This window comes from Ascaphus truei, chromosome 2 (assembly GCF_040206685.1).
Source record: "Ascaphus truei isolate aAscTru1 chromosome 2, aAscTru1.hap1, whole genome shotgun sequence".
Lineage (NCBI taxonomy): Eukaryota > Metazoa > Chordata > Amphibia > Anura > Ascaphidae > Ascaphus > Ascaphus truei.
The window spans coordinates 338,635,951-338,652,306 of NC_134484.1; the positions used below are offsets into that span (position 1 = coordinate 338,635,951).

A 16,356-nucleotide genomic window follows, 5' to 3' on the forward strand; every position below is an offset into this window, starting at 1 on the left:
ATTCTACCTAAATTGTTCATTTTGTTTACCCCACTTGGAGTGTCAATCCTGTTTTTCACATCTTTGTTATATATGCAAAATACATACTTTCCCCTGCAAACCATTTGTAATATCACTAATAATGGTATTAAAGAGCACCATCCCAGTACAGATGCCCGAGGGTACTCCACTAGCCTCCACCTTCCCATCCCCTGAATTTACTCCCTTTACCACAACTGTCGCTTATCCTTCAACCAATGTCTTATCCATTCTACCACCTTAGAGTCCAATCCCAAGCATTGCAACTTGTTTATCAGTCTTCTATATGGGAAAGTGTCAAATGGCTTACTAAAATCTAGGTAAGTTACTTCTGCTGCTCCACCCTGATCCATGATCTTGGTCACCCAAACAAAAAAAATACATTTGATTTTGTTTGACATGATCTCCCCCCAGTAAACCCATGCTGCCTGCTACCTTGTAGGTCGTTGTACTTAAGATAGAATTCTTGACTATCTTTACGCAATGTTTCCATTAATATCCCCACTAGTGTCAGACTCGCTGGCCTGTAGTTACCTGCCTCTTGTCTATTTCTACTATTTTGTTAAGTGAGACTACGCTTGCTGTTCTCCAGTCTGAAACTACACCTGTTAATAGTGACTAGTTAAATAGATCGATTATTGGTTTTGCCAGAACACCCCAAAGTTCTTTCAATATCCTTGGATGTATCCCATCTGGCCCAATTGACTTGTCCACTTTCCATTTTGAAATTACTTTCTCCTCTGTAAATGGACTTGTGACCAACTCCTTTCCATTTATATTTCTGTTGAGATTGTAACCCCTCTACTTTTAGCTCTCAGATATGACTTGCTGAGGCGTGGCCTGCATTCCTGTTAACCACTTACTGGGCCACACGTGGCCTACGGTTAGGCGGCAAGAAGAATACGGACACAGTATATGGGTGATACAATTATTATTGGCTGCTCTCATGTCAATTACAGTCACATGTCTAGCCTTGGATAGGAACCGGCCAGGGGGCAGTGTCAGTGTGTGGAGCTCATCACAGGGGGGGGTTACAAGGGCAAGATATTTTCAGAAGACTGACTAGCAATATACAGTTGTTGAAGCATGCCACCCCTCACTTTATTTTATTTTTCGACTGTGGACATTTAAAAACATTGTCTTTCAATGCTGTATAAGAAAATAATTTCACTTGCATGAAACACACAAACTACTGCTGATGCACGATCTAATTGTGCAAATATTTTATTGGGTTCAAAACACAACCGGTTTAAAGTATGGGCATCCAGTACAGCAGAGTTGTCCAGAAACGTAATCTACTTGGTTGTATCTACTATAGTGAAAAGTATTACACTCAAAATACATACAGGTCAGCTCCTCCAAGACCTTCTACCATGGTGCATTTTTTAACTATTTATATGACTGCCGATTTTATTTTGTCACTACAGCAGATAATTTGGGAGTCCATATCCATTCAAGAATGTGTTTTTGTTTTTTCTCGCATCATCTTCCCTCTAAACCCATATATCAGGCTTTTCAGGGTTTCCTTGGTATTGTTCAGAGTCTTTGGAGGGTGTTTACGAAGTGGCAATAGCCGTTGAATGTCTTAATTTTTAATTTTATTTTTAACTTCTATGAATCAGAGTGAGTCCAAGGAGCTCAACTGTGATGAACCCACCAGTTGCCGGTGTGTTCCTCGTTTCTGCCCAAAAACTTCAAATTCGGCTGCCGGGGTCACCAATAGAAAGTTGCCACTTTATCCACGGATGACGTCATTGCTTTCTATTGGTCGCAGGAGCCATGGCTGACATTGATGGCCATATTGCTCTGAGTGTTCTTTGCTCCCTGGAGCCAGGAGCGTTGCAGTTGAGCTTTGTGGGACCCCTCCACCATAAAAATAAACACTTCCTGCTTTAAGTAAATGCCCCTGTAATGAGTTGCGCATAATGTTAAACTTTGTGTTGAAGTTGGATTTGTTGGTACGCTTCTTTTTCAGGGCCCTCCGACTCTGATAACTTTACTCATAACCTCAGAGGAGTTATTCCACGGAGCTTTGAGTATCTGTTCTTCTTAATCAATCGGGAAAAAGAAAAGGTAAGGATTTCTTTAACTCCCCTTGGCATTTTAATTGATGTGTTGATGATTTTTATTTTGATGTGTTCCCGACACATTGAAATAAAGAAAACCTATTTTTGATTCTGTGTTTGTATAAACTTGAAGATTTATTGTATACATTGCACCTGTGACATTTCTGTTAAGATGCCACTACAGTATATATAAAAAAAAGCTTTATTATCTCAGTACATGGAAAATGTCTAGATGAGCATTTTTCTTTACACTTAAATTGCTGTCAAGTAACTACTTTTATTGGGCCTACAATTCTGCAGGCTTCTGTAAAATGCGGTCTAAGGATTCTGTAAAATGCAACAGCACTCTCCACTTCAGCATCGCCAGTGGTTCTTCAGTGTATATGTCAGTTACTTGTTTATCAATACACCGCTCCAGACAATTTCTTTAAATATGTTGTCGTTATTAGTACTTAAAATGTTAAAGAAAATACATCAGTTGCCCTAAACGTTTTGTTTACTTTCTTCTTGATGACACACCTAGCTGATTTTATTAAATACACTATGCAACCTTATCTCTATATATCATTATTATTATTATTATTTTAAATACCTGATGCTTCTTAATGGGGGAAAAAAAGTCATTTGTTCTGACAGGGTTTTGTGCTTGCTTCCCTTTTTACAATAAGAAATATATATATTTTTTTTAATTCTTTATTTTTTTTTTTTTTTGTCATTAATTTGTTCTTGAATTATTTGTTTTTTTTATGTAGTTCTGTATATATTTTCTTGCGTAGGATCCTGAAACTAGTTTAGCAAACACAATAACAAATGCTAAGTAACTATAACTAATTTTGTGGTCATTATTTTAGAGCTAAATGGCATCTTCACCATGAGTTGCGCAGCATCATTTGTTTTGTCTGCTGCCGAGGGTAGTGCTGGCAGAAACCTTTTGTGCATTTATAGTTTTCATCATGTTTCATGTTTGTGCGTTCTTTATGCTTAACTACTCTCCAAAGGGCCAAGACATCGTGGTTAACAGTGCCTAAAATAGATTAAAGCAGCATTTATTTATTTAATATCCACGCCATTTAGTCATAAGAGTGGCTGCTCCCTATCCAGGCTTTGGAGACAATTTGGGGGTGGCCATTAATGCCAACTGCTAGTGCCTGAACTAATACGTGCCCAGTGCTTGGAATGCATACGTGTTCCATGGAGCTTCAGCACTGGTAATTCACTAGCAGGCCAGTCTTCTTTACATGGTCATTTTAACCTCCATGAACCACCAAGCAGCACAGATGACTTTTGTGACCAGATAATTATTAAGAAAACAGATTATGTAAGTTATAAAGCAATAACGACAAACAAGGAAATCTGCACATATGTTTTATAGCTGTAATGTACAATGGACATGATTATTGTACACATTATATATTGGTTTATTGACTTTGTTTTGCAGGCTGGTGATGGGAAAAGTTTTCTGTGCAAGTGTTCCTTTATTGAAATCTACAACGAGCAGATCTTTGACTTGTTGGACTCTGCCTCAGCCGGACTCTTCCTTAGAGAACATATCAAGAAGGGAGTGTTTGTTGTAGGAGCTGTGGAGCAGGTGGTCACCTCTGCTGCTGAAGCATATCAGGTACTCCTGTGTGAAGAAATTTAAAATGGATAAAATATCGTGTGTGTGTGTGTATGTGTATGTACACGTTAAGTTAGGTCACAGTTCATAAAGTTGGAAGGCTGCTACTGTCAGCATATGGGGGTAGGTAAAGGACCAGAGAGCAGGATGCCGAGGCACGCAAAGGCTGGGAGAGATGCAGAGAGCATCAGCACTGTGCTCGCCCCTGCCCTCTGGGAGGGAGTAGGGAAGGAGTGAGAACTTGAAGAGGTTTGTGTCTGTGAGGGAGCAGTGAGAAGTGATGTCTGTTCTTTTTGGGGGGGTGGGGGGAGTGTGTGTGTGTGTGTGTGTGTGTGTGTGTGTGTGTGTGTGTGTGTGTGTGTGTGTGTGTGTGTGTGTGTGTCAGAGTGGGGTCATACTAACATGCACCTTTTGAATAACAAAAGTATGTATAAGGCCGTGTCCAGGCTGAACGCGCAGGGGGTGTTTGGGGGGCGTGGCCGTGACATGGAGCTGGGCGAACCGCTCACGTGACCCAGCCATTGCGCGGCAAATACAAAATAATTTGTCTCAAGCTACTCTCCATAGAACGCTGACGGGCATGTGAGCGTGCGCACACGTACTATAGATGATCACATTGACATAACGTGATTCATCGCGCAGCGATCTAGTGTGCGCGTGCTGTCAGCCTGGACGCGGCCTAAGAAAGTATATTGTTTAAATTCATTATCGTAACCCATCTAAAAAAAGAAAATGCCCAGACTCCCTCTCTGGAAAGTGTTTGACAATGCTTCTTATATGAACTTTATTGGCAAATTCCCCTGAAGTAGAGACCTACAATGCCTCGCCAGTCTCTCACATATGAAACTAAAAACAAAACACTATCAATACATTTATGTTATCTCCTGAAAAGGAGAGGAAAATGTTGTAGTGGTGACAATCGGCATGTCATTTTCTTCTGACTCTCCAAGTCCCGCATGCCTTGAATCAGTGGGAACCGTGTGTGTCAGATACACAGAGCCCAAAAACAATCTAGTTCTAGCAGGCTCGTAAGTTTTTAAGATTTTTGTCTGTCTGTCCTGCAGAGCAGAACTGCGTTATTTTAAACTTTCTTTTGTAAAAGCACAAATCATCGGGAACAGACAACCTAATATGTGCACTTTTGACACCTGTGATATCCATTTGGTTTTGTATAAAGACATTTGAACACTATGCTAAATCTAGTTCATAATTAGAGCCGAAGCGACAAAAGAGAATATCCGAGTCATTATTTCTGTGATGTGTTGATTCACAGTTCCCACACTTTGTTAAAAAGACATTAAAACGCTGTTTAAGGAAAGAAGTCCATTTTTTCCATCAGCAGAACTTCGTAAATTTTCTGCAGCCCCATATTTTTGGAGCGGGTCGAATGACTTTCAGTTTGCTGGGATTCAGCATCTAGCGGATGATCTTCCATGGGCTTAGAGAACACCATTATAAGTGGGTCTAGCGGGGACGGTGATCTCAACAATTTCTTCAATCCCCACTTGTCTCATTACCCAATATATTTTTTTAACCTTGGGGCAGTACGACCATATGTGTGCTAGATCTCCTTCGTGGCCACATCTCCTCCAGCACTGGTCTGTGGTTCCCAGATAAATTTGACTTAATCTTTTGAGAGTTAAATACCGGCATACCCCGCATTAACATACGCAACGGGACCGGAGCATGTATGTAAAGCGAAAATGTACTTAAAGTGAAGCACTACCTTTTTTCCACTTATCGATGCATGTACTGTACTGCAATCGTTATATACGTGCATAACTGATGTAAATAACACATTTGTAACAGGCTCTATAGTCTCCCCGCTTGCGCACAGCTTCGGTACAGGTAGGGAGCCAGTATTGCTATTCAGGACGTGCTGACAGGTGTATGCGCGAGCTGCCGTTTGCCTATTGGGCGATATGTACTTACTCGCGAGTGTACTTAAAGTGAGTGTCCTTAAAGCGGGGTATGCCTGTACCAACGAAACATTGTTTTATAAATATTCTCTCTTGTTGTCGTACATATGGAAGGCTCGACCGTACTATTCCATGTATCAACCTGGTCGTCATTTGAAATATCCAGCTTTAAGTCTGGGAGATCCCCAGTCGAGACTGATTCTTAATTTAAAATAGAAGCTGCTTTCGTTCTCTGTACAGCTTATTCCTATATTCCATCATTCACATGTTGCAATATGAGAGCGTTCTATGTTTGGAAAAAAATAAAAGTACAGTACTGTGGATATTGACAATCATCTAGCGTCCAGAGAAAAAGTTACAATTCAATGAGATCTGTTCTAAATACTCTACCCAAGTCAGAAAGGTTCAAATATCTACTAATTGGGTATTTTGGCAAACATATCTGATCCAACACTGAATTTCCAAACAACTATATTTTAAAAACTATGCAGAAATAGGAAATATCAGAAAGGTTCGCTTACTATAATCTATCACCTAAATTCCAGATTTTTTTTTAGTAATTACACTCGACAAGACCTGCTGATTAACACTTATCTTTACCCAGCCATAATAATGAAACTAATTATACAGGCTTGTTATATTGGGATTCTATGTCCACCCAACAGTATGAGTTTGGTGCCAAATGAACTGAATTTTCTTGTTTTGAATATTGTTTCATTATTTGTGTGGGCTTGGCACTGGAAGGATTTGGAAATGGCACCATAGTCTTGGGTGGATGTTCATCTTTACCGAATTTTAGTGTTTTACCAGGTGCTACTTTTTCAGAAAACTGGGTAACGGGTATCCACGCAAAATGAATCATTTAACCCGGCCGGGTACCCGATTACCCGGCCGGCACTTTTCTGCAGGGTTAGGAAGACCGCGGCGACATCTGGGAGCAGTAGCAGAGGTCCTGGGTGGCAGCAGCAACAGAAGTCCATGTTCAGCCGGCGGGAGCAGCAAGAATACAGCACACAGCTGATACCAGTGTGAGCCGGGAAACCATGTGACCAGAGCAAGAGCGTTCCTATTGGACAGCCGGCTCCTCCCCTGCTCTGGTCACATGGTTCCCCGGCTCACACTGGTATCAGCTGTGTGCTGTATTCCTGCTGCTCCCGCCGGCTGAACACGGACTTCTGTTGCTGCCACCAGGACCTCTGCTGCTGCTCCGTGATGTCTCTGCGGTCTTCCTCACCTTCCGTCGCCGGCTGCAGGTAAGTGATGAAGTATTTTCAGCTACTCTGACATTACCCGGGCCCAGCGCCCTGCTGCCAGGTCCGGGTAGCTGATAAAGCACCGCGTAATTTTCGGGTACCTGGTACATCACTACCGAATTTGTATGACCCAGGCAAGATGTATGATTTTTTTTGTTCATTCCAAGTTTGGAGGCCTTTTTTTGGTTTGAGTAAATAAAGCGGGGCAGTTGCATTTATATAAAGAGCCGTAATCTTTAGTGATAAATGTTCCCAGATATTTTAGGTGGGGCTATCTCTCAATCTGTAATTAAAATTCAATTGCAGCAGTTTTACTACATGTGGGGGCAGGGTTAGATTTAAAGCTTTGGATTTGTCATTGTTTATAGATCTCTTTTTAATTAGAAAAAAAGAAAACTAATTATTAATTGAGGAACCTTTTATATTACTATGCTAAATTAAAGCTCTCAATGCATTGTCTGCCATCCTCAGCCTGGAAAGGCCAGGTTAGGGTGGACATTGCTAGTAAATGACATGGTTTCTCTTCTGACAGGTGCTTTCCGTGGGTTGGAGAAACAGACGCGTGGCCTCCACCTCGATGAACAGAGAGTCGTCCAGGTCGCACGCGGTCTTTACAGTCACAATTGAGTCCATGGAAAAGATCCAGGAGATAGTCAACATCAGGTCCTCACAGCTCAACCTGGTGGATTTGGCAGGGTCTGAAAGGCAAAAGGACAGCCACACCGAGGGAGTCCGATTGAAGGTCAAACAAATAACCAATTTAAATTGAGTAATGATTGTTAGAGGTTTACCTTTCTGTTAATCCCTAGCAATGGTTCAAATAAAGCTCATAGGGGCTTGCTATTATCCAAATTTTGGACCATAGACACAGACGTACAAAGATTAAAACCATTTTGTGTTGCATTCTGCAACGTATTCTTTACCTGAATTCCTTTAGTATGCTCCTGAGAGGATGCGTATTCCTGCCCAGCCCGTGCATGTTTAACTATTAATACAATGTCATTCTTGTAGACCCTGAAGTAGCTCATTTTGGAAATATGGTTAAGAAACACGGCATAGTTATTTATTCATGGCATTATGGCATCAAAATGTAATCCATGCATTCCTAAAAATTGACATCCCTGATTTTCTGCAAAGTGTCAGGAAGCTAATGATGCCACAGTTTATTTGATACACCAGCAACAATGGGGATCCTTAGCCCCTTTTACTTGCGAGCCTTAAATGTCCAGGGTCTTTCAACAATGACGTGGTTAATAGTGACACCTATTTTTTATTTTTTTTGCTCTTGATGCTTTACCCATAGTTTGTGTCATTCTGGTGCTGCAGCGCTGTGGCCCTGCATTCTGGTGCTGCAGCGCTGTGGCCCTGCATTCTGGTGCTGCAGCGCGGTGGCCCTGCATTCTGGTGCTGCAGCGCGGTGGCCCTGCATTCTGGTGCTGCAGCGCTGTGGCCCTGCATTCTGGTGCTGCAGCACGGTGGCCCTGCATTCTGGTGCTGCAGCGCGGTGGCCCTGCATTCTGGTGCTGCAGCGCTGTGGCCCTGCATTCTGGTGCTGCAGCGCTGTGGCCCTGCATTCTGGTGCTGCAGCGCTATGGCCCTGCATTCTGGTGCTGCAGCGCTGTGGCCCTGCATTCTGGTGCTGCAGCGCTGTGGCCCTGCATTCTGGTGCTGCAGCGCTGTGGCCCTGCATTCTGGTGCTGCAGCGCTGTGGCCCTGCATTCTGGTGCTGCAGCGCTGTGGCCCTGCATTCTGGTGCTGCAGCGCTGTGGCCCTGCATTCTGGTGCTGCAGCGCTGTGGCCCTGCATTCTGGTGCTGCAGCGCTGTGGCCCTGCATTCTGGTGCTGCAGCGCTGTGGCCCTGCATTCTGGTGCTGCAGCGCTGTGGCCCTGCATTCTGGTGCTGCAGCGCTGTGGCCCTGCATTCTGGTGCTGCAGCGCTGTGGCCCTGCATTCTGGTGCTGCAGCGCTGTGGCCCTGCATTCTGGTGCTGCAGCGCTGTGGCCCTGCATTCTGGTGCTGCAGCGCTGTGGCCCTGCATTCTGGTGCTGCAGCGCTGTGGCCCTGCATTCTGGCATTGTAGGAAAAACAGTCACACAGCATGCAGCACCATAAAGTACAGGTAATCGGGAAAGAAGATAACCCCCCCACCCACCCCAAATGCTTTAATTTTGTTTGTTTCAGGTAGGAAAGCAACCTTAATGCTGATCTGCTATAAGAATTCAGACTTGTCAATATTATTACATGGGAGTGAATGATTTTTCACTAGCACTCATGAACTTTTGTAAGTGAAGCCGTTACATTGAAGTTAAAAAAACATGTAGGATTGAAAACTGCTCTCTTGTTTTGTAGGAAGCGGGCAGCATAAACCGTTCACTGAGCTGCCTGGGTCAGGTGATCACAGCCTTGGTGGACGTGGGTAACGGCAAACAGAGGCACATTTGTTACCGAGACTCCAAGCTCACATTCTTACTGCGGGTAATCTCCAATGCATGTACTTTCCATTCTTTTACTTAACTTTTTTTTTCATCTGTGTATTTACAATTTGTTTGTAAATTCCTAACAAATAATGTGAAAAAAATGAAGAAACTTTTATGGAGCGTAATTCTACAAAGAGGTGTGTGGGTTTTTTTTGGTTGTTTTTTTCCCCTCCGATTCATCCGATGAATACGAACTGTGTAGACTAACTAGTTTACAATTATCAGAGTAAAAAGTACAGGAATCGGAATCAAAACCATGATTTTTCTATTCAAAGCCATGTACTTATGCACAGTTTGTACACGTATTGTCACGTTGAAGTTATTAAATAATCATACCTAGTACAGAAAGTAGAGTAATAAAACCCGAGGGGGTGATCCTTTTTTTTTTTTTTTTTTTTTTAATTTGCATTGTGTATACCGTCTAAGGATGCGCACAATTTTTTTTTGAGTATCAACACTTTTGATAAATTGTCATCTCTTAACAATAAGTTATTATGTTAGTAGTATAGGTTTCTTATTCTCGCTAGCTTTATTCGACACCTCAAGGGTATATATTTTCACACCTTTTTCTCTATTCACGGCAACCAGTGTCATGTATACATGTGCACTCATAATGCCTATTAAAAGCAAAACGGAGTCGTGCACACCAAAAAAAAAATGTCATTTAATGACTACAAAAATTCAAGGTAGCAGCCAACATATCGATGCCAACATGCACCTTCATCAGGGATCCCTATCTTTTTAATTTTTTTTTTTTTTTTATTCTTGACTCCCTTTTGCTCATGATCTTTACTCGTTGAGAGGACTATTTGTCTTGGCACCCATTCTGTAATTTTTTTTATTACTTTACACCCCTTGCAGGGACTTGGCCTGATTTCCCCCCTATTTAAAACCATCAGTAAATGCGTTCAAGTCATCTATGCTAAAGGAATATACCATTTGTTTAACTGTATTCAACAGGACTCTCTTGGAGGAAATGCAAAAACCTTCATCATTGCAAATGTGCACCCTGGATCAAAGTGCTTTGGGGAAACCCTATCCACTCTGCAGTTTGCCCAACGGGCAAAGTTAATTAAAAACAAGGTAATTCTACATTTCAATGTGCATAATGGAATGTCTGACGTATCTAACAAGTGGAGGTGTAACCCAGAGTTGGAATTGCAGAGTGAGAGAAGTTCCTTGGAGATCTTTAACTGACCACCTTTTTAAGGACATTATAAGTTACAACATAGGCAGAGATACTAAACAAACTATATTGGAGATCTGATCATTAGCACGGCTATTGAAATATTGGATTTAAGACTTTAAATTAGACTGTATATGAGAAATGATTAATGCCATGTATGACTGAGTAGTTTGCAATGCCATACGAACCCCACCGATTTTTGTGCCCAAATGTGACCTTCACGTAATTCCACTTGCCCTTTGTTTTACACACCTAGGCTGTAGTTAATGAAGACACTCAGGGGAATGTGAGTCAACTGCAAGCGGAGGTGAAGAAGCTGAAAGAACAGCTTTCTCAGCTCGTTTCCAGACAGATGCCACAGGATATTTCTGTTGCCAGAGGTGAGAGCAAAAAGGATATTATATTAACAGCTTAACTCCATAACACTCAGCCTGTACATGGCATGATAATGAAGTCTAGCGGTCCCTAAATAAATAATTTGTTGTAGCTGCAAATGTGAATTTATAAATTGACTTTGTTTTTTGTTTTTTTTTTCCCCCACCCCCTTTGACTTAAAAGAAGTTTATTAACGTTTTTCACAGGGTGAGTGTTCAGCTATTCCTAGCACCAATAAACGCGTAATCTCAATTATCAGTACTTTAATAACGTGACAATCATGTTACCCCTTTCACTGCAATAAATTGCTCTGCAGTGCATTGCAGGCCCCTCTGGCAGCAAAAGGGTTAGCTTCCTTTATTACCGCTACATTTACTTATTAGGCCTTTATGTGCTGGGTAATCTGCTTTTGTCTTAACTTCAACTGGAGCACATGGGCTTTCCAGTTTTCTACACTGTGCTGCCCTATAATACACTGATCAAGCACTGTTGATTTCAGAAATGTGTAGCCACTAACAATGGTTAGTGGTGTCTATGTACGTGTTTGTACACTTATGTACATATGTGCGCTTGGGTGGGATATACATGCCCACGCTTACTGTATATAGCTTTGTTTTCTATTTTGGTGCGTTGAAATTCCGCTGCTTTTTCTTCAGACGATGAGCACACAGGAGAATATATGAGCCACTTCCTAGAGGCAATGATGCGCCTGGAGAAATCTGACAGCCAAAAGAAGGTAAGACAGTTGTTGGTCAGAGAGGTTGTATGCTGTCCAATCATTGATTTGAAGTTGAGATCACATAAAAGTACTTATAAATAAGAATTTAGCGCAGCTTTACTGGCTCCAACAGGAGTGAGAAGGGGGTTGCACGTAATGAATGAAATGACAGCACCTCTAACTGCGCATTACAATTTACACATGTATGGGGGTTATTCATTCAATTGCGATAGTGCCGATCTGGTCCCCATCGCACAGAAACTGTGTGTTTTTATAGCAGGCTAATTTACTCTGTAGATTCTGTAATCACACAGATTTCATCCCTTCTATTTCTGTAAGACGTCACATCAATCATAATGTATTATCCTGCAGCGATAATAGAAAAGAGAGGCTTGTTCAGAAATCTCCTCGCCAGGACTCTTCTGTTTTATTTGAATAAATGAAAAAGAAGAAATGCTGCTTTTAATTGTGGGTGACTGATCTTTAAAGCTGTAAGTGTATCTGGAAGCCAAGAGAGCTCTGTCTTTGTCTTAATCTGTTATTTCTCGATCAAAGGCCAAATTATCTGTAGACATTAACCCTCCACGGCCCCTTTCGGCATTCGCCATCACGTAATCGTCTTCTTCCTGATTTTGGCAGAACGCCAAAAACGAGCCGGTAGATTATGATGTCTGCTAGGTCATGGAGCCCTGGGAGTGCCAGACCCCATGACATTGTAGCTACATCCCGGGGCACCCACAGGTGAAGTTGCCCTGGTCCTTATGTTGATCTCCCTTGCCTTTTCTGTGCTGTGGAAGGTTTGCCACACAATGCAGAACAATATATTGCATGGGTTCCATGAGCAACATAGAGGTCCATGCTAAAAACTATTTCCTTTTTCTTCTGCAGGCTCTGTTACAGAAAGTAGCCCAGCTAGAGGATCTCTGCACCAAAAAGGAAAAGTTCATCCTGTCCAACAAAATGATTGTCAAATTCAGAGAGGATCACATTGCTCGACTTGAGAAGGCTCACAAGGAAGCTCGTGTCTTATTATCAAATAATGAACAGGATGACCTCATAGCCGAGCTCAAGGAGGAGATTCTCAATTTAAAAGAACAGGTGCTGAACACTTTTTTGTCTGCCTGGTTATTAATACATTTTACCGTTTTTAAATATGCAAATTTCACAAGGAAAGGTTAATTATGCAGAGCTTCTGTATATCCATACAGCAGAGCCCTTAAACTGGTTGTTCGTGGCCATGGCTTGCAAAGGCCTTGGAGAGGCCCAACCTGGTGTGTGTGTGTGCCCTGTGCCAGTAGAAACTAATTGGGATTAAGCACCAAGGCTCCATCAGCTCCAACGATGCTCGCCGACTCAGGCCACTTGCGCGTTCTTGTTCATAAGCTGGTGCTGCTATATTCGGGCAGAAGCCAATATGCTCTTATGCAGTAAACTGTTTACTCTGCCTCCTTTTTGGACAGAAGCTGGAATACCCCCTTTGGGTGCCGAAAGACCAGCGGCACTTGTGTCTTTCTGATCTAAACCATGTGATCCGTTAGTGTAGCGATCACGTCCCTTGGTGTAGTTTGCAGTCCCCCCAGGACCTGAACAAAAGTGGGTATATTGCGTTCACAATGGGATCAAAACACGAGCAGTTAATGCAGAACGTACCCTGTATATCAGAGGCCCTAGAGTGCCGGACCTTATGAAATGCAGGATACGTATTTGGGCACTCATACGTTGTCTGTCTGCTTTCTTTTAACTGGCCAAACACCTCCAGTTATTAAAACAGTTACTGTATACAGACACTAACTGGTACAATCACTATCTTTTGAAAACTGTTGTCCAGTTCACTGCAGTAATTCTTCTTCATTTGAGAGGTACAGTAACTCTTTCTGGAAAACCTGCTTTAGGGGTCGTGCAGTCATAATGTCTCTTGTATGGTCAAACGGCAGTGAGCATTACTTCTCAAACTCTCTGTCTTGCTATAATTTCATGATGTTTCGACATTTCATTTATTGGAGTTTGTAAATTTTATGAAATAACTGCAGTAATAGTTTCATATAGGTTTAGACAGTTGCAGGTATAGTTTTTAAATGGTTTCTGTTTTATAGGGATTTCTTCCAACAATATTAATACAGTAGATACCCAAAAGAGAAATGTTTCTGGTTCAGTTAGTACTTAAAGCAGTGTAGTGTCTTCAGTTCTCAAATGCCTTTGTCTTAATTCGCTAAGATTTCAAAGCAGACCGTCTCCGTTTAGATGCATAATCCAATTTTCAATAAAAAAAAAAATATTTTCCGTTTGCTAGGTTGAGCACCACCCCCGCGTGTACAAGTACGCGATGGAGAATCACGGTCTCAGGGAGGAGAATAAACGTCTTCGCACCCTTCAGTCTGTGAAAAGAGCACAAGATATTAACGCGCAGATGATGGCAGATCTCAAAAACGCTTTCTTTGAGGCCTCCTCAGCTGAAAAGAATGAGGGTAACACACACAGGAATCAGATGTACTGTTTTGTCATTGGCTTATAAATGTGTATAGATTATAACATCTTGTATTCATTTTGAGACAGCCTTGTATGTACACACTATTTATACTTGTATTTTCTTTTGTACAGCTGAAATCCCCAGATTTCCAAATATATAATTGTGTTAAAGCATCCATCAATGCATATACTTAGAATGTAAGGCTACTCCTTTTTAGAGGTGTCTATGAACTTAATGTAACAGTAAAATTAAAATCCGTAAATGGGGAAATAACCGTGCGTAATCCTGCGACCAGGCTTTTTAAAATGATTTAATCTGGATATGGACAATCCATTTTATTTTGTATATATTTTTTCACTCCCATCAGTTCCATTTATGCACTCCACTCCAATCTCTTCGGACAGCAACTCTCTGGTGTCGGTGGAAAGAATGAGGGAGCGGCTGATACAACTTCAAAGTGAGCTGGAAACATCAAAGCAAGAATACGAAGAGTTCAAAGAACTAACAAAGTTAGTACAGTGGGAGGTTTTACAAGAGTTCTCTAGAATAATACTCATCAGTGTTAGAAACATTAATCTTAAAAAAAAAAAATAACTTAAAGATCTTACTGAGCAGCCTTCTTCTAATAGGATACCTTTTCGGCTCTGGACGACCTCTTACAGCTTATTCAGGTCAATGAGCCTGGTGTCTTCCAGCGCTGGATGTGGTTTCATATTTCCGCTTTTGTTTAGGACAGGGTTTTCAACTTTTTGTTGGTTAAAGAACCCTATAATTAGATTAAATTCTGAGTAATCCAAACTCTCTCTAACAGCGAGTCTGAGATCCGGTGCATTGTAACGAACCCCAACCCTCTCTAACAGCGAGTCTGAGATCCGGTGCATTGTAACGAACCCCAACCCTCTCTAACAGCGAGTCTGAGATCCGGTGCATTGTAACGAACCCCAACCCTCTCTAACAGCGAGTCTGAGATCCGGTGCATTGTAACGAACCCCAACCCTCTCTAACAGCGAGTCTGAGATCAGGTGCATTGTAAGGAACCCCAACCCTCTCTAACAGCGAGTCTGAGATCCGGTGCATTGTAAGGAACCCCAACCCTCTCTAACAGCGAGTCTGAGATCCGGTGAATTGTAACGAACCCCAACCCTCTCTAACAGCGAGTCTGAGATCTGATGCATTGTAAATTCTTCTGTATTTGGTACAATTTTCAAATAACCTGAAAATTGCGGGGAACCCCGGTTGAAAAATATTGGTTTAGGAAATGGCAACAGGGAGTTCACTTGCAAACTATTCATATGTCTTCTGTAGATTGTGATGAAGTCACTAATTATAGTGTCCACTTGACCTGATATTTAGAGGGTCTGTAATCGATATACAGTCAGCAGGTAGCAGCACTGGAAACAAAGCTTCAGAAATTATGCCTAAAAAAGCATTCTGATGGGATACCATAACCTCAAATGTATGGTATGTTTGTTTAGGAAGAAGCACGTTGAACAGGAATCAGAGCTTCAATCCTTGCTAAAGGCCAACCAGCACCTTGAAAAGATTTTGGAGGCAATAAAAGCTCATAAACGACATGAAGTCTCACAGCTGAACAAAATGCACGCAGAGACCATAAAGGTAACTAACCCTTAAGAGTAGAGCGAGCGAAATGCTTGATATTCTCACTTTAAAAAAAAACTTTAATATCCACAGAAAAAGATGCCCGTTTTAGAAATGCATTAACATGTCAAATTGATGTCTTATTTAGATCATGCAAAAGTATGCATGTAATTAGCATGTGATTTTGATTTATTGTCTGAAATGTCAGAGCTTACATTAAAACTTAGAAAATCAGTCCTATCATGATTTAATATTAAAACTAGCATATCATTGGAGGTTGCTAAGCAGAATCTGAGCTGTTCTAATGCTGGATTTATTTCACTTACATTTGCGAAGCAATGTAGAAATCTAGTGTACCTCTGTAAAACAATGTAAGTCACTAATTATTAGCAAATACAAAGAAAGCCAATTGTTGTCACTGCTTAGGAAGTCCAAGCACTGGTGAGTGAGCGTAAATCTATAATTGTCTCAAATATATAGATGGATTATAAATTAAGTAAACCAATAAGATCGTCTCACTCGTGTAACACTGGGTTTAACATTTATGTCCTAACCTGAGATATATTTGATAGCACTAAACATATAGGCACGGAAGCCTTGCAGTCTCTACAGATGTCGTTGGGGTTTCAAGGTAGTAATGGGCTAATGTTTTAAAAGTAG

At 41.5% G+C, this 16,356-nt stretch overlaps 1 protein-coding gene across 1 annotated transcript in view; it reads left to right on the top strand.

The window, feature by feature from the left end:
- The window catches only part of KIF15 (kinesin family member 15), a 69,283-nt gene that overhangs the window by 33,721 nt on the left and 19,206 nt on the right, over positions 1–16,356 (top strand). The window contains exons 6-16 of the mRNA XM_075586705.1: positions 1,994–2,091; positions 3,523–3,702; positions 7,407–7,616; positions 9,224–9,349; positions 10,312–10,434; positions 10,794–10,917; positions 11,569–11,648; positions 12,519–12,728; positions 13,921–14,095; positions 14,465–14,606; positions 15,573–15,714. Of these exons, the coding sequence (XP_075442820.1) occupies positions 1,994–2,091; positions 3,523–3,702; positions 7,407–7,616; positions 9,224–9,349; positions 10,312–10,434; positions 10,794–10,917; positions 11,569–11,648; positions 12,519–12,728; positions 13,921–14,095; positions 14,465–14,606; positions 15,573–15,714 (1,610 nt within the window). The remainder of the gene's footprint in view (positions 1–1,993; positions 2,092–3,522; positions 3,703–7,406; positions 7,617–9,223; positions 9,350–10,311; positions 10,435–10,793; positions 10,918–11,568; positions 11,649–12,518; positions 12,729–13,920; positions 14,096–14,464; positions 14,607–15,572; positions 15,715–16,356) is intronic.